The sequence below is a fragment of the Trichomycterus rosablanca genome, chromosome 9 (assembly GCF_030014385.1).
Source record: "Trichomycterus rosablanca isolate fTriRos1 chromosome 9, fTriRos1.hap1, whole genome shotgun sequence".
Lineage (NCBI taxonomy): Eukaryota > Metazoa > Chordata > Actinopteri > Siluriformes > Trichomycteridae > Trichomycterus > Trichomycterus rosablanca.
Window position 1 is genome coordinate 25,465,544 of NC_085996.1, and position 25,897 is coordinate 25,491,440.

The 25,897-nt window shown below is 39.5% G+C and overlaps 2 protein-coding genes across 6 annotated transcripts in view; both read left to right on the plus strand.

The window, feature by feature from the left end:
• suco (SUN domain containing ossification factor) overlaps positions 1-25,897 on the plus strand; it is a 95,619-nt gene that overhangs the window by 68,023 nt on the left and 1,699 nt on the right. For 2 of the 5 annotated variants that reach the window (XM_063002156.1, XM_063002161.1), the window contains 14 exons: positions 900-1,007; positions 2,214-2,319; positions 5,438-5,458; positions 5,660-5,715; positions 8,939-9,030; positions 9,202-9,282; positions 15,980-16,063; positions 17,870-17,957; positions 19,846-20,991; positions 22,622-22,709; positions 22,824-22,928; positions 23,025-23,173; positions 23,577-23,668; positions 25,441-25,496. In XM_063002156.1, the coding sequence (XP_062858226.1) occupies positions 900-1,007; positions 2,214-2,319; positions 5,438-5,458; positions 5,660-5,715; positions 8,939-9,030; positions 9,202-9,282; positions 15,980-16,063; positions 17,870-17,957; positions 19,846-20,991; positions 22,622-22,709; positions 22,824-22,928; positions 23,025-23,173; positions 23,577-23,668; positions 25,441-25,496 (2,272 nt within the window). The remainder of the gene's footprint in view (positions 1-899; positions 1,008-2,213; positions 2,320-5,437; positions 5,459-5,659; positions 5,716-8,938; positions 9,031-9,201; positions 9,283-15,979; positions 16,064-17,869; positions 17,958-19,845; positions 20,992-22,621; positions 22,710-22,823; positions 22,929-23,024; positions 23,174-23,576; positions 23,669-25,440; positions 25,497-25,897) is intronic. The other 3 variants (XM_063002157.1, XM_063002158.1, XM_063002159.1) reach the window with 3 other exon arrangements.
• LOC134320014 (piggyBac transposable element-derived protein 3-like) lies at positions 10,843-13,767 on the plus strand. Its single transcript, XM_063001296.1, has 2 exons — positions 10,843-11,072; positions 11,433-13,767. Exon 2 carries the CDS (start codon positions 11,433-11,435, stop codon positions 13,281-13,283), a length of 1,851 nt encoding a protein of 616 aa, XP_062857366.1. The 5' UTR covers positions 10,843-11,072; the 3' UTR covers positions 13,284-13,767.

Genomic DNA, 25,897 nt, shown 5'->3' on the forward strand with positions numbered 1-25,897 from the left:
CCTGGTGATAGATGGTGTAGTGTGTGACCCCTATCAGCCGATCAGTTGTGTGGTGTAAAAAACCACAATCATTAAAAAAACCTGAAAATCATTATGAACAACCTGAAAATCATGTAGTGTGAACTTTGCATTAGCAAAACTGTCAAATCAGTTGAAATATAAAATTAAATCCAACAATGTGGATGTGTATTTAATGTTTCATAGCTTTCTTGATCTGTCCAATATAAACACATTTACTTTTTTTTTTTAAGTAACACAACTCATTCTGGAACACATAATTTAACACATTAGTTAATTTAATATCTTTCCCATTCTGAAATTATTTAAAGCAGTTCTACACAGTTAATTGAGATGTATTTTCTGATTACAGCACAGCTCGAATTGAGCATTTTTAGTGCCATTACAAAAAAAAAAAAACACAAGTGTGCCATTGCTAATTGTATTCATTTCTAAGAAGCCATTCTGGTTCTGGATCCAGACACACCGGTCCTCTATTTAGTCACCTTAGATCTAGACATGCTCTTCTGCCATATGAATCTCTTTTCATCTGTGCTTCCACACACACAAACACTGTGTTCATTAGTATTATGGGATCAGCTCAGCTGCTGTCCTGCACACCCATTCTGCCTGGATACATGTGACGGAGCTTCCAGTGAAATGTCAGCTGGAGGACGCAGCTGTTTGTGCTTGGACAGAAAGGGGATGCAGCTTAATAAATCATCTGACTTCATTACATGAAGCCTAATTTAACATCGTCTGGGCTGAGAGTTTCTTAAGGGGACCCTCGAGCTCCAGAATAGTCTGCATTTCTAGGAAAACTTTTCACTACATCAGACACAGGAATGTTAAACTGACATTGCACTGATGTTTTCTCTTCTGCTTTCTGTCTGCGCTTTCAGGTTTGTTATTGAGCTCTGTGAGCCAATCCAGGTAAAGCAGCTGGACATTGCCAACTTTGAACTCTTCTCCTCCACTCCGAAAGATTTCCTGGTGTCCATCAGTGACAGGTATGCCAATATAATTTACTACCTGTGCACATCCTGGATCTTAAACGTCTTTACTGATGCAAGGTCCGTTTCCAAATCCACTAGATCTTTCTTACAGTTTATCTGAATAAATATTTACATTTCGTTCTGTTGGTATTTTTTATTACAGTACTTTCAGTTAGGTTACTGGGTGTTTTGACCTTTGCAAATTACACACAGACGTACAAAAATCTATATTTAAATATTACATAAAGTTAACCAGTATTGTTTTTTTAAAATAATTATGCTCATCCCTCATAGTCAGGGATCAAGTACAGTATGTTTTGCTAAGCTTTGTTGTCCTATGTCTTCCAAGACTATCTGACCTTCAGGGGTAGTGCAATACAGAATAATTTCCACGTAATATTATTTGACCTGAGTCAGAACAGTCATATGACACAATGAACTGCTGACTGGCTGATGGCACTAAAAGATAAAGAAAATACAAACAAAACACTTGAAAAATGATCACTGTATTAGCAGTGAAAATGGTCTTGTCAGAAAATACTGCTAACTTTTAATAAAGTCTATATGGAAGAACAGGCTTTTTGCACACACACTTTCACAGCTAGGACTAGCCTGGTACATTTAGCTAGCTTAATGCTGTTCCCTGTAAACAGTTTGTACATTTTGAGTTGTCAATTTGAAAGAATGGTGGTGTCTCAAGGCCTCTGGTGTCACCACAGAAAGTGGATTCAAAATCATTTTGGGGCGGCACGGTGGCTGTGTGGGTAACACTGTCGCCTCACAGCAAGAAAATCCTGGGTTCTAACCCCAGGTGGGACGGTCCGGGTCCTTTCTGTGTGGAGTTTGCATGTTCTCCCCGTGTCTGTGTGGGTTTCCTATGGGAGCTTCGGATTTCCTCCCACAGTCCAAAGACATGCAAGTGAGGTGAATTGGAGACACTAAATTGTCCATGACTGTGTTTGATATAACCTTGTGATCTGATGAATCTTGTGTAACGAGTAACTACCGTTTCTGTCATGAATGTAACCAAAGTGTAAAACATGACGTTAAAATCCTAATAAACAAACATCAGAATCATTTTGGCAGCTGAGAAGCAGCGGATTCCAAACCCTGCACCAATTATTTTGTATTTCTCCAGCCCTCCCCTCTCTCTCTCATTTCTTTGTTTTGGTCACTGTGTGTATGTTAATCAGATTTACCTCTCTAACTATTTCCTTTCAGATATCCAACCAACAAGTGGATCAAGCTTGGCACCTTTCATGGACGTGATGAGCGCACAGTCCAGAGCTTTCCTTTAGACGAACAGCTGTATGCTAAATATGTTAAGGTAAAAAGCACAGTGTTTGCCCTGGCACTTTACTCTCTATGAACTTGGTTCATGACAGGCCAATGAATAACTGAAGTACTGGACTGGGTTTTCTGGGTGGTTGTTGTGTTCTCATTTCCATTTTTGAGGTGGTGAGCGGTTCAACTGCAGACTTGTAAAACACACTGACATTTTTTAATGAACTGTTTGCTCCCTTTGCAGAAAGTAAAACATCTGTTAAAGGCAGTGACAGCAAAAACAATACAGAACTGTCAAGAATATTAACACTTTCTGTATGGGTGTTAAAAAATTACTGAGAGAAGTGTCAGAAGGACTAACAATACAACACTAATCTTTCTTTCAGACTTATAATTAAATAAAATTAAGTAAAGCTGAAAACTAATAATAATAATGAAAGTTAACCCATCAAGCATTGTCACACTAGCATAGACGAACATACACTGATCAGCCATAACATTAAAACCACCTCCTTGTTTCTACACTCACTGTCTATTTTATCAGCTCCACTTACCATATAGAAGCACTTTGTAGTTCTACAATTACTGATTGTAGTCCATATGTTTCTCTGCATGCTTTGTTATCCCCCTTTCATGCTGTTCTTCGATGGTCAGGACTCTCCCAGGACCACTACAGAGCAGGTATTATTTAGGTGGTGGATGATTCTCAGCACTGCAGTGACACTGACATGGTGTTGGTGTGTTACTGTGTGTTGTGCTGGTATGAGTGGATCAGACACAGCAGCGCTGCTGGAGTTTTTAAACACCTCACGGTCACTGCTGGACTGAGAATAGTCCACCAACCAAAAATATATCCAGCCAACAGCACCCCGTGGGCAGTCTAGGTCTAGCAGATGACCAACTCAAACTTTACTCTGACTTTACATCTACAAGGTGGACCAAGTGGGTAGGCGTGTCCAATAGATTGGACAGTGAGTGGACACAGTATTTAAAAAATCCATGCCAGTGTCCTTGCAGTGCTGAGAATGATCCACCACCTAAATATTACCTGCTCTGTGGGGGTCCTGACCATTAAAAAACAGGGTGAAAGCAGGTTAAAAAAGTATGTATAGAAATAGATGGACTACAGTGTTCCTATATGGTAAGTGGAGCTGATAAAATGGACAGTGAGTGTAGAAACAAGGAGGTGGTTTTAATGTTAAGGCTGATCAGTGTATATCAGACAACTACAATAAAAACAGCGATATTGTTTATCAAAAACGTATACAGTACATCTAATTGTTAATATAAAATGAACAGACGCCAGGCATAAGAACAAACAAAAAGAAAAAAGTAATAGACACGATGTTCTTTATTTTTTGTCTGTGTGAGGTAAATCAATTACAGTTTGGGAAATCAACTCCAAAGCTGGACATTCAAACTACTAATCAAGAATTGTGATTTGATGACTTAAAGCTCAGTAACAATTTAATGTGTTTTGTGTATGGTAAAAATATTAAATTATCCTGCACTGGTGCCCTGTCTAGGTTTTGTCCTGCCTGGCAACAAATGTTGTGTTAGTGGTATTCTGTTTTCTTCATATTATAAAAAATAGCTACCCAACACCGGTGGTACATATCGCCTTTGTATATGTGTCAGTTAGGACCTGTCAGTTTGCGGGTATAATATGCCATTGGTTTGGATAAAATTTCAAAGGCACATTGACCTGCTTCTATACCTCTAACAATGTAGCCACAGACAGATAGTATTTAATATACAATATATCAGCTTTTTTGCAGCAAGGCTTTGTGGAGAATGTTACCTATACTTGCCTTCCTTTACTTTCTTTTACGTATCTCTCATTTTCTGTCTCATTTCCAGGGTCTATTTCTAATAACCTGTTCTGTCCTTAAAGCTTGTTGAAATTTAGCCTTTTGACGTCAGTTATGCTCTTAATGAAATAGTGTCTCTGACTAGTAATCAGAAAAGTTTACTATTTTATTTTGTTCTTTTGGAGGTGGGTAACAGCACACCATTAAGCTCTTGTACATGCTTTACAATGTTTGCATTTCATGAATGATATTTGATTCATTATTCATTCATTACATTTACTTTATATTGCAGACTTTTATCCAAAGCGACTTACAATTGTGATAGAATACAATTCAAGTTGGGGTTAAGGGCCTTGATCAGGGGCCCAACAGTGGCAACTTGGCAGTGGTCGGGCTTGAACCAGCAACCTTCTGAGTTCTAGTCCAGTATCTGAGCTACCTTGAGCTACCCTTTTTTCATTAGGTTTTACCACCGCTTTATCCAGGTGAGGGTTACGGCTTCCCCAGAATCAGTATTATTTTTTATTATTTTTTATTTTATTTTTGTTATTATTAATTATTATTATTAATTATTTTTGTTATTATTAATTATTATTATTAATTATTATTATTATTTTAATGAAAAACCTATCCAAACATCAATATAATTTTTATAATTTTAATTTAAGCATTAGCATAATTGAATAATGAATATAGGTGTATTACACTTAAGGTAATTCACATCCTGTGTGCTACATAGTGTGTAACTACTGTATATCTTTTACAGTGCACTAATTGAGCACGCTGCGATTTGTGCTACTTAATGTAGAACTATGCCATGTTTACTGTATTAATTAAACATACTATTTAGTACAGTAGTTTACAGTGTAGGACGGTTACACCTGCTGTTCTTATGCTCAGTTCTGCTTTATACTGAGTTTGGTCCCACTTTACTCAGGTTTAGATCTTACTCACTTTAAAGGCAAATTTCCTCACATGTAATCCTACTGAAGGTGATGCTCTCCACTGTGAAACAGGATTAAATGATAACGTTTTATCAACACACATTATTTTATATGAATTATGTGAAGGTGAATTACATTTTAATGTCCTGACAATCTGACATTTGGGCTTGTTCCTTCATGTTTTGCCTTCCAGTCAAAGCATCTTGTGTATGTAGGATCAAACCAATTCATGTTTTTCCTGTTCTGTTACATTTGTCATGAAGGTAAAATACATTGATCTGAGCATGTGAAGCCTGTCACTCATAATGTGGCAAATGCTAAAGAGATACTGAACTTGCTTGTGGCATGTCTCTTTTTTTACTGATACTTTTTCTTGTTTTTCTCCCCTTCCACCATCTTGCATCAGATGTTCATCAAGTACATAAAGGTTAGCATTCTCCTGTCTTAGCTGTTTTGAATGCACGGTAATTGGCACTTTGGTGGCAGGGCCCAGGTGGAGTAAAGCATGGCAGTGGTACAGTTTTTGCACAATAAAAACACTCATTTGCACAGACTGCTGGCTTTTGTTTAAGGTTAAAACGTAGTGAATCCTATTTTCTAATTGTTTTCTATGTTTATTTATTTGTAGGTTGAGCTGCTTTCCCATTTCGGTTCTGAACATTTTTGTCCCCTCAGTCTGATCAGGTGGGTGAGATTTGATGTTTTCTAATGTGTAATCATTACTCCCCTTCCCTCAGTTCTTTATTGTATATTTTACAATAAAATCCATTTGTTTTTACCTGTATGAAGTGAGTTTATGCAACTTTTTATTATAGAACCTTGTCTTAAAGCAGCTTTGCAGAGTTTTAGGTAAAATTTAAAATAAAGCAACTCTAGAATTAGCCAATAACATAACATTAAAACCACCTCCTTGTTTCTACACTTACTGTCCATTTTATCAGCTCCACTTACCATATAGGAGCAATTTGTAGCTCTACAATTACTGACTGTAGTCCATCTGTTTCTCTGCATGCTTTGTTAGCCTCTTTTTATGCTGTTCTTCAATGGTCAGGACTCTCCCAGGACCACAACAGAGCAGGTATTATTTAGGTGGTGGATGATTCTCAGCACTGCAGTGACACTGACATGGTGGTGGTGTGTTAGTGTTTGTTGTGCTGGTATGAGTGGATCAGACACAGCAGCGCTGCTGGAGTTTTTAAATACCATGTCCACTCACTGTCCACTCTGTTAGACACTCCTACCTAGTTGGTCCACCTTGTAGATGTAAAGTCAGAGACGATCGCTCATCTATTGCTGCTGTTTGAGTTGGTCATCTTCTAGACCTTCATCAGTGGTTACAGGACGCTGCCCACGGGGAGCTGTTGGCTGGATATATTTTTGGTTGGTGGACTATTCTCAGTCCAGCAGTGACAGTGAGGTGTTTAAAAACTCCAGCAGCATTGCTGTGTCTTATCCACTCATACCAGCACAACACACACTAACACACCACCACCATGTCAGTGTCACTGCAGTGCTGAGAATGATCCACCACCTAAATAATACCTACTCCGTGGTGGTCCTGTGGGGGTCCTGACCATTGAAGAACAGCATGAAAGGGGGCTGACAAAGAATGCAGAGAAATAGATGGACTACAGCCAGTAATTGTAGAACTACAAAGTGCTTCTATATGGTAAGTGGAGCTGATAACATGGACAGTGTGTGTAGAAACAAAGAGGTGGTTTTAGATATGTTCAAATATGATTATATATAAAATATTTTTATATATATAATTTTTCTTACATTACATTATGTAAACCATTTTAATAGCTTCCTTGTGACATTTAGGATTTGTTTTACGGGTTCTGCTCTATCTTATAATTGCAGTAATAGTGGGTTGTGTTATTCCATGTTGTTTGCTTTGGCAGAGCAAGTAATGTGGGTTGAGAGGCCTACGACGGGTACAAGCCTGCTGCAGAGCAACAAAATACACACAGTGACCAGCTCTATAAGCAGTTTATTTCCATGCTGTTAGAGGCCAGCCAATTAAAGCTGTCAGAGAAAGTGAGAGAAACATGGCAGCAAGACGAAAGCAAAACCTGTTGCAATTATTTATGTGTGAGACCGCCCAAATTACACTCTCACCCTGCGTTCACGCTGGTAGCGACTTTTCGCCTCATGTCACTCAAATCGCTGATTGCTCATTGTCCTGCGTTCACACCAGCAGAGTCATTATCATCTGTGGGCGTTTGGTTGCCATGGTTTAACTGACACCAAAAACTTAAAAACACCACATATTGTTTACTAAATTGAACAATGTCTGTTCGATTTCTGTATGTATGTGTGTATAAATACACACACACACAGGTAGCACAGTGACAGGGTAAGCGTAACGCAGTAGTACGACTGCAATTACTATGAACAGTTTAAACTAAATACTATGATGTAATGAGAGTGTCTATACAACATACAGTGATACCTGTTTTCCAGGTTTTCCATACAATGTTGGGGGAAAAAATTCCTTGAAACTCGTTGAAGTCGAGTTTCAAGGAATTTTTTCCCCCAACATTGTATGGAAAACCTGTTCATTTGTTCCAGGGTCCCGTAGAACTGCATTGTTGTTTTTGACACTTGTACACTGAAAATAACACAAGTATCTTCTTCTTTTCCTCGGCCTTTGTCCCGTTCGGTTATGGGGTCGGATCATGGTCCGCGCATTGATTTGGCACAATTTTTACGCCGGATGCCCTTCCTGACACAACCCTCCCTATTTTATCCGGGCTTGGGTTGTGCATCTAGTGGCTAGGTATCTATAGGACAATTCAGTGTTTCCAATTAGCCTGGTGGCATGTTTTTGGACTGTGGGAGGAAACCGGAGCACCCGGAGGAAACTCACGCGGACACGGGGAGAACGTGCAAACTCCGCACAGAAAGGACCCGGACCACCCCACCTGGGGATCGAACCCAGGACCTTCTTGCTGTGAGGCGACAGTGCTACCCACTAAGCCACCGTGCCGCCGAAAATAACACAAGTATAATATAAAAAAATACAATCGAAAACAGTTAAATATCAATAAAAAATACAATAAAACCTGCACTTTACCTTTATTGTTTTCTTATGCTTCTTAATCGTGGAGATGTTTAATCTTGGAATACCGTTTTCCGTTCAGTAAAGGCGCATTCACATGAAAAGCGGCACAATAGCTTTTGCGCTTGCTGTGCCGTTATATCCTATGGAGTGTGTCGGTACACAAAGATTAATGTGACATAATGTACTAAAACGCTATAACCCCGAGCTATAACACAAGTTTAAAAGTGAAACAGTGAGTAAAATACAGCTGAACACAGATACATGTGGGCGCTATTCGTCTCATATTCACACTTTGACGTTTTACCACACCGATCAAGCGAAGCGCTGAACGAAGCGGTTCATTGTTAATTTGAAATTAAATAAATCTATTAAAGCTGAACACTGAGTTTAAGGGAAACGTTGAGATTAAGGGTACATATTTCTCAACGAAGATTTTGATTTTAGAGGACCTTGAGTTTCAAGGTACCACTGTATATTTTAAAAGTTCATTGCTTGAGACACAGCTTCCCATAATCACACAAATAAGTAACTGTTTTTGGGTAAAGATTATGGTAGTGAAGCAGTTGTAAAATTTTAAAAAGGTGAAACAAATGTGTATCTTGTAGATTAGGCATCATTGGAACTTGCCCTCTTATATATTTACGTTCCTAACCCCCTTTGGTTGTGATGTGAGCTGTTTATCATGTCAGTTCAAGATAACATATAGAACACTGTTATTTACATGTTTTTTAGTTTTCTAGTCTTCTTTATTTACAAATTGTATTTGTTGTTTTGTTAATTCTTTGTTGTCTTGGTTTTCACTTCCTTTCTTAATCAGTTCTATTTTTTCCTGGTTATTAGGGTATTTGGTACCAGTATGGTGGAGGAATATGATGAGATTGCTGACTCACAGTATACATCTGAGAGGGCTGAGTACCTGGATGAGGACTATGGTATGATATTGATTTGTGTTTGTTCGTGTGTGTGTATGTGTTGTATTGTATATACAGTATATTTTGTATTTGCTGAACACTACTTTAAAAATACTTTAAATCAATTTGTTGTTGTTTTTGTATTATGATGAACAGTAGCTAAAAATATTAAAGGTGTTCTCTTAACTCCAGACCTCAATTTCCTAGATTACCCTCTGGGCTACCTACCACCTGATGACAAGCAGTCGAAAAACCTCTTGGGTTCTGCAACAAGTATGTACTATGATATCTATCGTCATAGTTTTCCCTGTACAGTGGTACCTTAAAAACTCAACGTCAATTGGTTTTGGGAGTGGTGTTGAGTTTTAAGGTATTTTTTCCATAAGGACGTATGGGAAACCTGTTAATGTGTTCTATGGTCTCGTGGAACTGCATATATTTTAGGCTAATGTAAAATAATGGTGTTGTTTTTAAAACTTATACACTGAAAATAACACAAATATAATATAAAATATTTCAAGTTTAGGGGACGTCGAGTTACAAGGTACCACTGTATTGTATTATATACCTTTACATGTGACAGTATACAGTCTAAGCAATTGAGGGTTAAGGACCTTGCTCAAGGGCCCAACAGCAGCAACCTGGCAGTGGTGGGGCTTGAACCAGCAACCTTCTGGTTACTAGTCCAGTACCTTAACCATTAGCCTACAATGTCCCTATAGAATAGAGCATGCCAAATCAAGATCCTCCCCTAATGGTTAATACCAAATTTTTTCAGGACCAATCAAAACACACACAAACCTATGTTTGTGAGAGTTTGAACACTGCTGGTCCATGTCTATGTTTCAATCATTTCTAAAGTTAAACTGATTAAAAATCATTATATACTCTTTATTACACATAACATACACTCAGACGCCTGCTTTTCAACAATGTCTGACTGCATACAAGCCTGTTGTTACTGTGAATGTATCCTGAGTCTAGAAAGGTCACCAGATGCCAGTTACTATATTACACTGTAATCTGAGCTTATCAGGATTTGAGCTCAGCAGGGTGCTGTCACATATGAGAAAGAATGCAGAACACCAGAACTTGCAACAAAACTTCAGGGCATTGATAGTTCAGCAGTTAACATACTGGACTAGTACTGGACTGCCAGCTTGAATTTCTGGCGTTTAGCAGGTGATTTTATCGTAACCGACTTACAAATGTTATTGAATACAGGCAGAGCAATTGAGGGTCAAGGGCCTTGCTCAGTGACAGCTTGGCGGTGGTGAGGCTTGAAACAGCAACCTTCTGATCACTAGTCCAGTACCACTTAGCTATTACTGCTCTAAGACAACATGTTTATGGCAACCACACATCAACAGAACAGCTTCAGTTCTCTTAATTACTTGGTGATGGGCAGTGGTAGCTCAGTGGTTAAGGTACTGGGCAGAGGGTTGCTGGTTCAAGCCCCACCACTGCCAAGTTGCCACTGTTGGGTCCCTGAGCAAGGCCTTTAACCCTCAATTGCTCAAAAATCGTGTTCAGTCATAACTGTAAGTCGCTTCGGATAAAAGCGTCTGCTAAATGCCGAAAATGTAAATGATGTTGGTAGAGAATGTGTTTGAACACACTGGGCCCAAATCATCCACAGGTGTTGGATTAGATTGAAATCTGGTAAAAAGCATATGGTTTACAGCATTTTTAGTGACTTATCGTGCCCTGTTAATGTATGCAGTGTCATCCTGCTTCCCTTAGAAAAATAAATGTTCCATAATATTAATCAGGCTGACTTTGTATTGCTTTACAGTGACTCTTCCCTTAACCCTTTAACGTTCTGCTCAACATTTTGGTAGAGCACATTTTGAGTCACTATATCTTATTGAAAAGTTGTTGAACTTAACTCAAACTGATAGTGCTATATCTACCATTCGGTAGAGGTATGTTATGCAAAAAAAATCCACTAGGGGTCACTGTGTCTTTCAATAGTATGCCGTTTCAGTTCACCTCCATAGCCGAAGTGGGCTACCAGTAAAACAAGCCACCCATTCGGACGTTTTTTGGCCAAATTTTCAAAGGTAAGCATATTTTCTGTGCACATTGTAGTTTCAGAGGTTTTAATGATCAGAATGATGTAACTTTATACAGCATAAATATGTTTTATAAGGGTCAAATAATTTTTTAAAACATATGTGACCAAATGGTTGAATTGACTCTTTAGGGTAAAAGTGTATATGCTTAGCTATAGTAATTAGAACCAACTTCTTGCTTTGAAATAAAAATCTCTGATCATTCATATTTTGTTCATGTGACACATTTATTGTTATTCCATGAAATATATTTAAATCTATTTATTTGACAAATTTTGACACATACAAGGAAATTGGTTGTAACAAATTGTATGCTAACTTTTTTTTTTTTTTTTTTACAAATAATAGATGGACACGAAAATATTTTATGGTGCAAGACCACGCTCTGTCCTAGCCCTCATACCAGAAAATCCTCAAGAGTCTGATGGTGATCTGAGTGATGACGATGACCAAATAGAGGATCCTGATTATCTGCCCACACAAACAGAAGACTCTGGAGAAACATCTTTTGAGTCCATGGATGAAGAGGACATAGTCTCAACAAGTTCATCTTCTAAACCGCCACCCCGTAAGAAGAAGATGAAAGAGAAAAACTCCCTGAAAACAGTTTCCTTAGAGGAGCCAGAGGACACCAGTGACCCTACTTCACCCCTAGGCCTAAACAAAGGCAGGGAGAAAATCTGGAAACATGAAGACATTGGGACATTCCAGGTTCCTGATTCAAGATTTGAGCCCCCTGATGCTGTAAAGACACCATTCCAGTATTTCAAAACACTCTTCACTGACAAGATGATTGAACATATTGCTCAACAGACCAATCTATACTCTGCCCAAGAGTTGGGGGATCCAATCAAAACTAGTCCACAAGAGATTGAAGAGTTTTTGGCAATACTACTCTTCATGGGTGTTTTCAGCTTCCCATCTATTGAAGACTACTGGCACCATGAGTCACGATTCAGCGTCATAGCTGATATCATGCCACGTAAAAGATTCAGGCTGTTGCGTCGGTTCATTCATTTTAATGACAATCAACAGTGGGATAGCACTCCAGACCGATTTCTTAAAATCCGCCCCCTTTTTGAGATGCTTCGTGAGCAGTGCCTCCTCATTCCATCTACATACAAACAAAGTATTGATGAGGTGATGGTGGCATATAAAGGCACAAGGGCCGGCACTCTTCGCCAGTATATTGCCAACAAACCAGACAAGTGCGGCTTTAAATTGTTCTGCCGAGCCAGCTCATCTGGAATCATCCATGATCTACTGCTCTATCAAGGGGCATCCACATTTTTCAATATTGCCCTAAGTGAGCAGGAGCAAGAGCTGACTCTAGGGGCCAAACTGGTGACAGTTTTGTGCAAAACCATGACGCAACCACAGCTGTCAGTTGTCTTCTGTGACAACTACTTCACCAGCTTTAAGATGATCCAGAATGTACATGCAAACTTGGGTGTCAAATGCATCGGCACTGTCCGATCAAACCGTGTCAGTGGAATACCCTTGATTACAGACCAACAGCTAAGGAAGAAAGGACGTGGAGCTTTCGATTATAGGTCTTCTGATGGTGTGATTGCAGTGAAATGGTTTGACAACAAATGTGTCAACCTTCTGAGCAATGCTTGTGGGATCACACCTCTTTCCACTGTCAAAAGGTGGAGCAAAGTTGACAAGACAAAGATCTCTGTCCCTTGCCCATCACTTATCCCAGCCTACAATGAGCATATGGGAGGCATTGATCTTTCTGACATGCTGGTGCACATGTACAAGACCCCTGCGAAGTCAAGGCGATGGTACTTACCACTGTTTGGATACATTCTTGACCTGTGCGTCTCAAACTCCTGGCTGGTCTACAAGAGAGACTGTGACCTACTGAATGAGAAACCAATACCTCTCAAAAGGTTCCGCCTGGCAGTCGCCCACACTTTGAAGCAAGTCAACAAGACAGCATCCAAGGTTGGCCGACCATCATTCTCTTCTCCACCACCAATGTCTCAGAAGAAACAATATGTCCCAAGACCCACACAACCACAACCAGATGTGCGTTATGACAACTGTGGACACATGCCGCTTCACAGTGTCAAGCGTGGGCGGTGCAACTTCTGTCCAAAGGGTGTGTCAAGGTGGAAGTGTGAGAAATGCAATGTTTTCTTGTGTCTTAATGCAAACCAGCAATGCTTCATAGCATACCACAAGAAATAAATTGGATTCAATGCTGAAAAACCATTAGTGCTGTTGCACATCACACATGAGTATTTCAAAAAAGTCACAAAAGTTAACAAAGTTAGCATGTTACTGCACTTTATTATTGCTTTTTATTGTTGTTGTTACTATTTATTATTGTTTTATTATTATTATTGTTGTTGATGTTATGTTCTGATTTTACTACAAATATGTCTCGGAAGAAACACTACATCCCAAGGCCCTCACAACCAGATGTTATATGACAACCTTGGACACATTCCACTTGTCTAAAAAGTCACAAAAGTTAAGAAAACAAAGAGTTAGCATGTCATTGCCCATTGTTTTTAATATTTTTTGTATTTCTGGTTCATGTTCTGATTTTACCACTGAGTGCCATCTCAACCATTTGGTAGAGGTGTATATTTTGAAAACTGGGGGGTCTATTTAAAAAAAAAACACCAATTGTTTTTATTAATGCCCCAAACAAATAAAAAATTTAAATTAAAAATTTTTCCTTTGCTTTTTTCTTGGTGAGGACATTAAAGGGTTAATGGAGATGAGTGTCAAATTTCATGAATTCAGCTGCACTTATGTACTTTTACTTTTTGCTTTTACAGTGGGGGAAATAAGTATTTGATCCCCTGATTTTGTAAGTTTACCCCCTTACAAAGACTTGAACAGTCTATAATTTTTATGGAATGTTTATTTTAACAGAGAGAGACAGAATATCAACAAAAAATCCAGAAAAAAAAACATTAAATAAAAGTTATAAATTAATTTGTATTTAATTAAGGGAAATAAGTATTTGATCCCCCACCAACCAGCAAGAATTCTGACCCCCACAGACCGGTTATGTGCCCATGAGGCACACAAATTAGTCCTGTCCCTGTATAAAAGACTCCTGTCACAGAATCAGTTTCTTCCATTCAAATCTCTCGACCACCATGGGCAAGACCAAAGAGCTATCAAAGGACGTCAGGGACAAGATTGTAGACCTGCACAAGGCTGGAATGGGCTACAAGACCATCAGCAAGAAGCTTGGTGAGAAAGAGACCACTGTTGGTGCGATAATTCGAAAATGGAAGAAATACAAGATCACAGTCAATCACCCTCACTCTGGAGCTCCATGCAAGATCTCACCTGGTGGGGTAAGAATGATTCTGAGAAAGGTGAGGTCAGCCCAGAATTACACAGGAGGAGCTTGTCAATGATCTCAAGGGAGCTGGGAGCAGAGAAATGCTGGATATGACCCCAAGAACACCATCCCCACCGGGCATTTCTCTGCCTCCAAACACGGCGAGTGGAGTTGATGCCAGAGCTCAATTTTGGTCTCATCTGACCATATCACATTCTCCCAAGCTTTCTCTGAATCATTTAGGTGTTCACTGGCAAACTTCAGATGGGCCTGTACATGAGCCTTCTTGAGCAAAGGGACTTTGCGGGCACTGCAGGATCTCAATCCATTACGGCGAAGTGTGTTACTAATGGCTTTCTTGGTGACTGTGCTCCCAGCTCCCTTGAGATCATTGACAAGCTCCTCCTGTGTAATTCTGGGCTGACCTCACCTTTCTCAGAATCATTCTTACCCCACCAGGTGAGATCTTGCATGGAGCTCCAGAGTGAGGGTGATTGACTGTGATCTTGTATTTCTTCCATTTTCGAATTATCGCACCAACAGTGGTCTCTTTCTCACCAAGCTTCTTGCTGATGGTCTTGTAGCCCATTCCAGCCTTGTGCAGGTCTACAATCTTGTCCCTGACGTTCTTTGATAGCTCTTTGGTCTTGCCCATGGTGGTCGAGAGATTTGAACGGAAGAAACTGATTCTGTGACAGGAGTCTTTTATACAGGGACAGGACTAATTTGTGTGCCTCATGGGCACATAACCGGTCTGTGGGGGTCAGAATTCTTGCTGGTTGGTAGGGGATCAAATACTTATTTCCCTTAATTAAATACAAATTAATTTATAACTGTTATTTAATGTTTTTTTCTGGATTTTTTGTTGATATTCTGTCTCTCTCTTAAAATAAACCTTCCATAAAAATTATAGACTGTTCAAGTCTTTGTAAGGGGGTAAACTTACAAAATCAGCAGGGGATCAAATACTTATTTCCCCCACTGTAAATTCTTCCTTTCATTTGTTAACTCTGTGCTGATACACACACCAGATTTTTTAGTCTAAGTTTAGACCGGCACTTGTGGTTTAGACCGACTCTTGTACTCTTAGACCATTCCTCATGTACTTACAATGTCTGTCTGCTTTCTGATGACGCAAGAAACGTGGCCACTAATCTGTACACACGCGGTGCTCCTCTTTCCAAGTGTTGGCTTTGCTCCTGCTGTGCTGGGGGAGGTTCTGTGTTAGAACGAATGCTTCTGTCCTATTCGCTAAAAGGGCTCCCCGCCCCATGTCATGTGTCAAAAAAGTCATTTAAAAAATGCATGTGTTTATGTATACACCTAAAAACTTACCTGGTAGGATTCATGTCAAACCTGGCTTTGGTTTGTGTTTTAATTCAGTAATAATACTAAGGAAGTAATGTTTCATCAGTTCATTAAAAATTTATTTTCTTTTAAATACTGCAATTATAACGCCAACATATTATGATGCATTAAAATTCAAATTGTGTTTCTTTAAAATGAAAGGTGGGTTTAGTTTTACACCATTGTTTTAGGGCTTATAGCTTTAATTAATATTCATGTGTATTGCTTTCAGATGCAATTCTCAACATGGTCAACAACATTGCTGCAAACGTTTTAGGCGGTAAGCAAGAGCTTGAGGATGGAGGTCAGTTGGAAGGTACAGTATTTTCAGTATATATTTGTATAACTGTAGTTTAAATACATAAGTCTACCCAAAGGATTAATTCAGAACTCATTTGAAACAGGATTTCACTGGATCGGATATCAGAAGGAAAAAATTTGTAATCTGATTCGATACTGTTGCTTAATGTAAATAACACTTAATGTTAATAAGGCCATTGTTTGTGTGTAAAGCAAATAACACACAAAGATACGTTCCAACGTTTATTGCCAGCTCACTCTTGATGACATTATTAACATGTGCCACTGATCTACAACTCATCTGCAACAGCCTTTCAGAAATTCAAACACACTGATCTACTTAAACTTAAAGCATTTTAAAAAATCATCTACTACTGCCACATCTAAAACACTATTTAAACACAATAAAAATCACTTTATAAATGATAAATCGCTCACCTGAGATAAAGAAAATCGCTTGTCCCGGCTTGGAGATCTCTCACATCCTCAACAATTAATCCATTAGTGTTATGAAATAAAACAAACTACACCGTTTCCCGTTTTCCTCTTCAAAATCCAGCAGGGTTTTTTAATAAGGGCTTTGGTTTTTAATAATCTAAAAACGTGACAGAACTTTAACAAAAAAACTTAACTCTGCGTCAATTCTAATTTGTTCATCGTGTTTGACATCCACAACTTCTAATTGTAGACACTTTTGTTAAACAAGTCAAAAATACTGCTAAATGTTCTGTGTGTAAAAGTTAAAATAAAAACAGCATTTTTGCATAAGTGTGATGTATCTTCTGTATTTATTCCTTTAGAATATTTGTTTTACAGTCTGAACATTGTTATTTAGATAACTAGTTTAACCATGGTGCATTGAGACATGTATTATTACTGCTTAGTTGTTTGAGAGGAGAAATGACGGTATCGGGTTGGTATCTAGTATAGTATTGTTCTTTTCTATAAAAAAAATGCTTCTAAACCAACTAAAGCTGTTGCTGACGTTTTCGTATAAGCTGTACATTATCAGAAATAGTCATTTATTTGCACTTGGGAATATTACTGTTTAAGTGTTTGCATGTATAACAAATAATCATTCATTGCATGCCAGATTTTCCTCAAATGTGAGATTCAGGTGCAGCATTTGCTCTTCAGAGCCAACCTTTTAGACTGTAGAGCTTCTTTTGTCTCACTGAGCAAACAAAATTCATGCCTGAGGGAGTTGCTCAAAAACCAGCCTGCCCAAAGTGATTAGTTTAAAAGATGGAGTATGTACTGGTATATTTACTTTGTGGAATTCACTCTACAGCTTAGCCTGAGTATTGCTATCCAATGTGTGCAGTACTGTGAAATGTGATTTTTTTTCACCACTTCTAACTAAGAGGGAGGCACGGTGGCTCAGTGGGTAGCACTGTCGCCTCACAGCAAAGAGGTCCTGCATTCGATCTCCGTGTGGGGCTGTCTGAGTGGAGTTTGCATGTTGCAAGTGAGGTTAGTTAGAGATGCAAAATTGCCCATGACTGTGTTTGCCTTGAACTTGTGAACTGATTAATCTTGTGTAACCAGTAACTACCTGTTCTGTCATGAATGTAACCAAAGTGTCTGACTTGACACATTGCAATGCTGTGGTAGGACCTGAAACCTTTCAATTAAGGTAAAAATAAAGCAATTATGCAAGAAGTGAGGCAAAATTCCCTCAGTGTGATGTGATAGTCTGATTTTCAGTGAAGCCACTGCAACACCCTCTAAACCGCCTCCTTACTGTTTCTTGTACTTCTTTTTTACATACTGATTTCTTCTCTTTCTATATGTAGTGATTATTATTCTTGTTTTCCTTTAGGAAATATGTCATCAGAGATGGAAAACAGCACAGAGGTCACAGAAACCCAACTTACACCCACACAAACCCTAACAGAGCAAGAAGAAACGTATGTTGTACATATATATAAACATCTATCCTCACATTATTTAGCTTGCTGAATGCTCAAACCCCATGTATGCTTTTTACAGCTCTGTAGCTTGGTTTGCTCACAAAAAAAAGTTAATTTCTGTGTGTGTGTTTTTGTAAATACAGTGCTCACAAAAGGAACACTTAAATCTAGGGGTGTAACGATTCGATTCACGATTCGATTCACGATTCTGAGCTCACGATTCGATTTTCTCACGATTTTTTAAAAAGTGTAAACAGTGCAAAACAATGCACATTTTCTTGTACAATTAAAAAAAAAAAAAAAAAAACTTCAGTCCCCTGCAATTAAAGGTAATTACCAAGAACAGAGTACTTTACTGTAACCTAACAGGTTTACCAAATTTAAGTTACTTATTGCCATCTTAAATTGAAAATCAAAGTAATCAAACAAGCTCATTCAGCTGAGCCTTTAAACAGATTTTTTTGTTGCTTGAACTAATTTATTAACAAATTACATGTAAAATGAATTACTAATGTAAAAAAAACATTGTATCAAATGTTTATTATTTAAATTGCCTTATTTATATACTCAACGTGGAACAGAGTGCCACAACAATAAATTATAAAATACAAAAACAAAGACCCATCTCAATTAGACAAAAAGGTCTGATTGTGTATATTATTTGTAAATTTGCATCTACAGTGGAACAACACAACATCAACAAAGTATCACTCAACAAAATATAAATGAAAATGTGCAAAAGAAAAATCAGTATCCAGGTGACAGGATTTGTAAGTATTTAGTGAAGATTGGCATTCAGAAAAACAAGCAGCTCATCTTTGAGGGGTTGATCCTGTTTCTCCTTTCTGTTCTGATCTGCCCTGTTTTAGAAAAGATTCTCACTGAGAGGACAGATGTTGCTACAGTACACGCGCTCTCTCTCTCTCACTCCCTCCTGTTCGTGTGTGCGGTGTGTGTGTGTGTGTGTGTGTGTGTGTGTGTGTGTGTGCATCTGTAACCCCGCCCCTCCTGCTAACGCCACCACGGAAACGGAAAAAAAACCCGGAAATGAACGAATCGGCTCAGGATTCTGTCATTCATTTTAAAGAGCCGACTCTTATAGCCGGATTCTTCGCGACCGACCCATCACTAATAAATTACAGAACGCACGTGCAATCGCGCAGATGTCCACGATGCACATCGCTACATTTTTGCATCACGATGCATCGTTACACCCCTACTTAAATCACACACAAATCTTCATGAACGAAAGATTCAAGTTAAAATTTGTACTGCTATAAAAAAATTAAGTGGAGGCCGCTCAGGTTGCGCAGCGGTAAAATACGCTAGCGCACCAGAGCTGGGATTTCGAATATGGCATATCGGATTTCATCTCTGCCATCCAGCTGAGCTTGGTGGCCACATGAACAACGATTGGCGGCTGTTCAGGGTGGGATGAGCCAGACCAGGGTTCCTCATGGTTCCTGGTGCAATTACGACCTCTGCCGGCTGATTGATGCCGCCTGCGCAGGGTTGGGGATTAATGCTGATCTGTGCACAAGGCTGATCCACATATGAACTTACCTCGTGCAGGTAAAAAGATGCAGTTGGTACTGCACATGTGTCGGAGGGACCATGTGTTAGTCATGACTCTCAGTCAGAGTGGAGGCCAACATCAGTAGAGAGGAAGCATAATGTAATCGGGTAAATGGATATGACTAGATTGGGAGGAAAATTGGGAAAAATGTAAGAAAAAAAATTCATCACACATTTTATATGTAACTATTTCTTTTTAAAGCTAATATGAACCTGCTATTCACTTTTTTGTTTTATTTGTTTTACTTTAAATCAGTTGTGCTGTATTTTTGTATCATATTTAATTCTTATGTTTTTTCCACAATCCCAGGCTGGACACTCAAGAGCTGGATTCCACTCCGACTCAGCCTGATGTCCAGGTGCCCGTTTCTGAGTCTCCCTCTGACCCTACACCTGAGGAGAGCCGCATCGTCATACTCATCGAAGATGAAGAGGAAGAGCCCACACCACCCATGGTGACCCTGCTGGAGGAAGAACAGGACGAGGAGAGGATGCGTGAGGAGTCTCACCTCAATGAGAGTGCATTTTACTGCTCCCACCTTTCCACTCTGTCCTGCCTGGCCAGCCTGTATGAGCACCTCCACCTCTGCTGCACAGCTGCTTTGGCCATGCAGCGTCTACGTGGAGAGCACCATGTACATGCCAACATGCAAACACATTCAGACACTCAACTCCCTGACCCCACTCCAAGCAAAATCTCCTCTCCCCTCTCTGAGAACCCTTCAAAAATAGAGCAGACGTTTCCAACTCAGAGTGAGACTGTTGAGCCCGCCCACACTGCCCCTGTTATTTCGGATCCGATTCCTGATCCACCACCTATCCTATTAGAACCAAGCCAAACCTCCTCCCTTATTCACCACAGCTACTCTGAGACCCTTGTGTCTAAAGCCACGCCCACTGACGGCATCCCTGAAATGCAGCCCACTACTGAGGCTCAGGCCCAGGCCCCAAATTCACAGCTCTTGGAGAGCATTTCTGAAACACAAACCTTTTCAGCGAGCAGCACTTCCTTTACATCTGCCACCATTTCCAACGTCTTCACTTCCACACCCTCGATTCTCACTGCTGAGACTGTGCCCCCAGTCCCCACCCAAGAACAGGTGCTGCATCCAGTACCTACACACACACAGCCTGCCGATATCCCGCCTCCCACAGAACTGCCCGTGTCCACAGCCGAGTCCTCTGCAGACACTGAGGATGGCCAGCCTAATGCCTATCAGCCTAGTCCCCAGGACGAGATTGTGGAGGAGGTGCAAAGCACACTACAGCGTTCCGCCACAGATTTTTACGCTGAGCTGCAGAACTCCACCGAGTTGAGCCATGGCAATGGGAATGGCAACCATGTGCATGCCTCCAACCAGAAGGAGTCAGTGTTCATGAGGCTTAACAATAGGATCAAAGCCCTTGAGATGAACATGTCACTCAGCAGTAGATACCTGGAGGAGCTAAGCCAGAGGTAATGCGCCAGTACACTAAAATATCGTATATTCTACCTTATTCTTATGTACTGTAATAGCATTTCATTTTTTATTACATAGTGCATTTTTATAATACGATTATAAACATTGTATGTATGATTAGCTTTATGTATTCATACTAATGGTTGTGGTATAACAGCAATTTTCCTATTTCTACCATAGATAGACAAAAATACAGTTTATAAAAACTTGTATTTACCTGTAAGTTGTACTTGCAACTGCATTGGCCAGATCAGACACATCTAGGAAAGGCTCTGTGTCTTTGTATAATTTTAAGCACTACTCTGCTGCCACAGTTTAAGAACTAAAAGCTGATGGCAGCACAAGGTTCAAAAAGTCATGTGTATTTTACATTAGACGACTGATCGCCGATAGGTGGGTCACACACTACACCAATTATCACCATGAGGAATCTTGGACGAGTCTGTCTGGTCTCCCAAGCTATGTTTTGTGACGAAAACACACGCGTGGAGTGGCGAGCGGTTTAGTAATACCATGTCCAAAAATGCACGTCAACAAGAAGCGAGCGATCAGAGTTGTTTGTGCTCTGATATGTAGCGTAAAAGCAAGTTGGAAAAATAAATGGATCTGGGTGAAGGAGTGGATTTGGCTATGTGGTCAGCAGGAATTGTCTGTTCTGTTCTGCAGAGAGAGTTGAAAGTGAAATATTTTTTGCAATGCAACGTTGGTATTATGGTTTGGCGTGGATGATAAGGTCACAAATACTGTAATGCTTGTGTGTGCTGATGTATTCTGATATAAACTATATTATCTCCCTGTTCCACATATTTACATCTCCTCCCCCGGGTTTCCCTTCTGTATTTTGCGTTCATAACAATTACAATCTCATTGCAACACCTTTTACAGTACATGAATTTGAATCGCCGACAGGTCCAGATATTTAACATGCTAGATATTTTTATTGAGTCTGCAAGCGTTCAGCGAGCTGCTCGGATCAAGTCGTCGAACAGTTCACACACAGCGATTGAGAGCCGATTTCCGAGCCCTGAGCAAACGTCAAGTTGCAGTCGAGTTGCCACATCTAGCGGCAAGCGAAAATCAGGGCAAAATCGTATAATGTGAGCTAAGCATAAGCAACTGACTGTGGATTACAGCAACACACTTTCATCTTGCTGTTTCCACTGTTTGTATTGTGGAAGTCAAAACACGATCTGGAAAACCAAGATCTGTACTGATACAGCATGCTTGCATGCCAAGTTTCACATGTAAAGAGTCATTAAAAGAAAACCTTACATGTTACCTTACATGTAAAGTGTTGTGTACTGATGAATGGCAAATGGAACTCTATGGGCAAAAAAGTAGTAGCATTTGATAAAGGGCACCTTGCCAAATATCTAGCATTTGAATGGATATTGTACACTTGTGGGATGTGGGATAGTGGTCTTTGCTCAGGTAGATGCAGGAGAATGTTAAAATGAGATTGGGTTCTGTAACAGGACTAATATACCCTACAATCCATGCACTACTTCAAAGTTCTGGTTAGAACTGCAGCACACTTTCTGCATGTGTCTGTATACAGAACTGGTGGTTGAGGGTGAGTTAGGAATTGTTGCGTTTATTCTAAATATCTCTTCTGTTATCATTTAGATACCGCAAGCAGATGGAAGAGATGCAGCGGGCTTTTAATAAGACTATAATCAAACTGCAGAACACTTCCAGAATCGCAGAGGAACAGGTAACCAGCACTTTTTACTTACAAATAACACCCAGATTTTTGTCCAATGACATTACTAGTAGCTGTTATATTATCTTTAAGAAATTAAAATAATCTCTGTGTGCACTTTCGCAGGATCAGAAACAAACTGAGTCCATCTTGATATTGCAGAGCCAACTGGAGAGTGTCACCAAGCTTATGCTCAATCTGACAGATACTGTGAGCCAATTACAGAGAGAAGTATGTTTACACACACACACATTGCAAGAGTTCACAGTTCATGCATTACTTGTCTGGATGCAATAATTTATATGCGTTATGTAATGTGTGTTTCAGGTGTCGGATGGACAGAGTTATCTTGTGTTGTCTTTGGTGTTGTGTTTGGCTTTGGGCTTGTTGCTGTGTATGCAGTGCTGCTGCAGCTCCTCCAGTAACAACCGGAGCACAGTTATTCCAGTGAGCAACCACTACCCTAGTCCCAAAAGGTATACACATCATCACACATTGCATATGCAAGACACTTTACTGATCCAGGTCAATTTTTGCAGTTACAAAACAATGGATATCTTTTGACAGTTTTCTACATCATAAATTGTCGACATCTGCCAATTACAGATGTTTTTCATTCTTTTTTAAATATCCAGACTGCTGTTCTTGCACAGTTATTGTCCTGTCATATACAGAATGACCTTTTAAACCTGTCTTTGTACAAGAATAGGCATTTTACAAAAAAAACATAACTATAGTGACTGCCTTCCTTGCAGTCACTATAATGCTGAATAAGCTCGGAACTCAGTGTTGCCGCGACCCTGACCAGGATAAAGCAGTTGATGGAATGGGGAAAAAAGGCTAATCAATCATTAACATGCATTCTTTACTCACTCTTAGGTGTTTCTCTTCATATGATGATATGAGTTTGAAGCGGAAACCTCCCTGTCCTCTTGTACGGTCCAAGTCCTTTCAGTTGCCCCCTACAGAAGGTAAGAGTTCCCAAGTTGCCAGTCTTGCTGTACCACAGTAATCTCTCAGCACTGAGGCCCAACACTATGACTTCATAGTGAAATCGGTTGCATGCTTCCATTTGATTTCTGTATGGATAGGCGATTTTAAAAATATCATGTTAGGCAAGGCACGTTTATTTGTATAGCACCTTTCATACACAGTGGCAATTCAAAGTGCTTTTACATAAGAAAACATTTAAAGCATTAAAACATTCCTGAGATCTAGAACCTCAGAAAGACTTCTTGCAAACATTTAGTTACAATGTTAGCAGTGAACAAAATCATTTAAGCATTAAGAGTATTTTGGAACATGGTGCATTACGTTTACATTTTTGGCATTTACTTTTATCCAAAGCCACTTACTGCTGTGACAGTGTACAGTCTAAGCAATTAAAGCTTAAGGGCCTTGTTTAAGGGTCCAACAGTGGCAATCTGGTAGTGCTGGGGCTTGAATTGGCAACCTTCTGATTACTATTCCAGTACCTTAACCACTAGGTTACAGCTTCCCTGGTGCATAAAACAAACTATGGCATTGCTGGTCTTTGATTGCCAAAGCCACATGCCCATTGTCAATGCCACATCCACTGCTTTCATAAAAACACGACCGTGTCAGCGATTTTTGTACCAAAATTGATTACTTTGAATTTTGAATTGACTACTTTGCACCATGTACAATTATTTCAATTTATTTAATTTCATTTTCTTTTACTGTGCAACTGGCAAAATGATAACTGTTGTCAGTCGCTTTGGTGGCATGCTTGATTCATATGAGGCAGTATAGTCAGACAGCACATTGCCCTATTTTTTCCTGTCAATGAATAGTCTCCAGTTACCTTTAGGCTTATTTCCTACCTTTTGTAATTTCCTCCTTCATTTGTAATTGAAATCAAAAGTTTTTTGTTGCAATGTGTTCCGTTATTGTGGTGAGGTCTAAGCAGTAACGATCATTAATGTGTCTAACCGAGCGTTATTACACCAAAGCAGCAAGTTATACATGTAGTAAAGAAACCCAGTGCAGTTATGCTGTATATCAGCACTTCTCAGATGCCTCTTGTTCAGTTAAACTACTTGGTTGGAGCACATACAAGTGACAGGAAAAAATCAAGAATATTAACTTCCAGAATTCCATTCTTTCTCTTTTACTCTTTTTATTATTCTGATCATGTATAGTACTGCGTGAAAGTGCTCTAGGCCAGCGGTCACCAACCTTATTTGCACCACGGACCGGTTTCATATAAGATATCATTTCACGCATGGGGGTTAAAATAGAATAACTGAAGAATGGAAAATCAGTGTGAAGCTTGAGCTTTTTTCACTGCAACGAGACGCTGCTTCCACCTACTGGTGATTGGGGACGATAACATCCAAGAGTAATGGAAATGTAATTGCTCTTATAAGCGATCTCTAATTATTTATTCTTTCTGTGCGGCCCGGTAATAAATGACCCGGTCCGTGGCCCGGTGGTTGGGGACCACTGCTCTAGGCTGTGTGGGTGCATGTTTGGCAGTTTTTGTTTGGTTTTGGTTGTTAGAGTTTTTGGTTGGCTTATGTGAAGTCATTTGCAATTAGCAACTACTGTACTGAACTGTAATGATGCTTGAAATCTTAAACAGTTTCTATAGAAATGATGAATAACAGCTATTCGTTTTGTCTTTTTGTTACTCATTTTGCAGTAAAATATTCTACTGCTTGTACATGATACTGGTTGCCATATCATTTATTTAATCAGACCGCCTTTCTCTCATTTTCAGTAGGTCCTGATGACTTGTACATTGTAGAACCGCTAAAGTTTTCTCCAGAGAAAAAGGTACGGTATCCCTTTCACCTGCATTGCTGGGCTGCTGTGCATTTGATGTGCTTCAAATTACTGACTAGTTCTATTATCACCAAAAATAAAATGTTTATAATCTAAACATTGCAAATAAGCAGGGTGAAAAATAAAGCACTCTTTAATTTGACTTGATGTTGTACATACACAGATCAGGCATAACATTATGACGACCTTCCTAATATTGTGTTGGTCTCCCTTTTGCTGCCAAAACAGCCCTGACCCGTCGAGACATGGTCTCCACTAGACCCCTGAATGTGTGCTGTGGTATCTGGCACCAAGATGTTTGCAGCAGATCTTTTAACTCCTCTAAGTTGTGAGGTGGGGCCTCCATGGATCGGACTTGTTTGTCCAGCACATCCCATAGATGCTCCATTGGA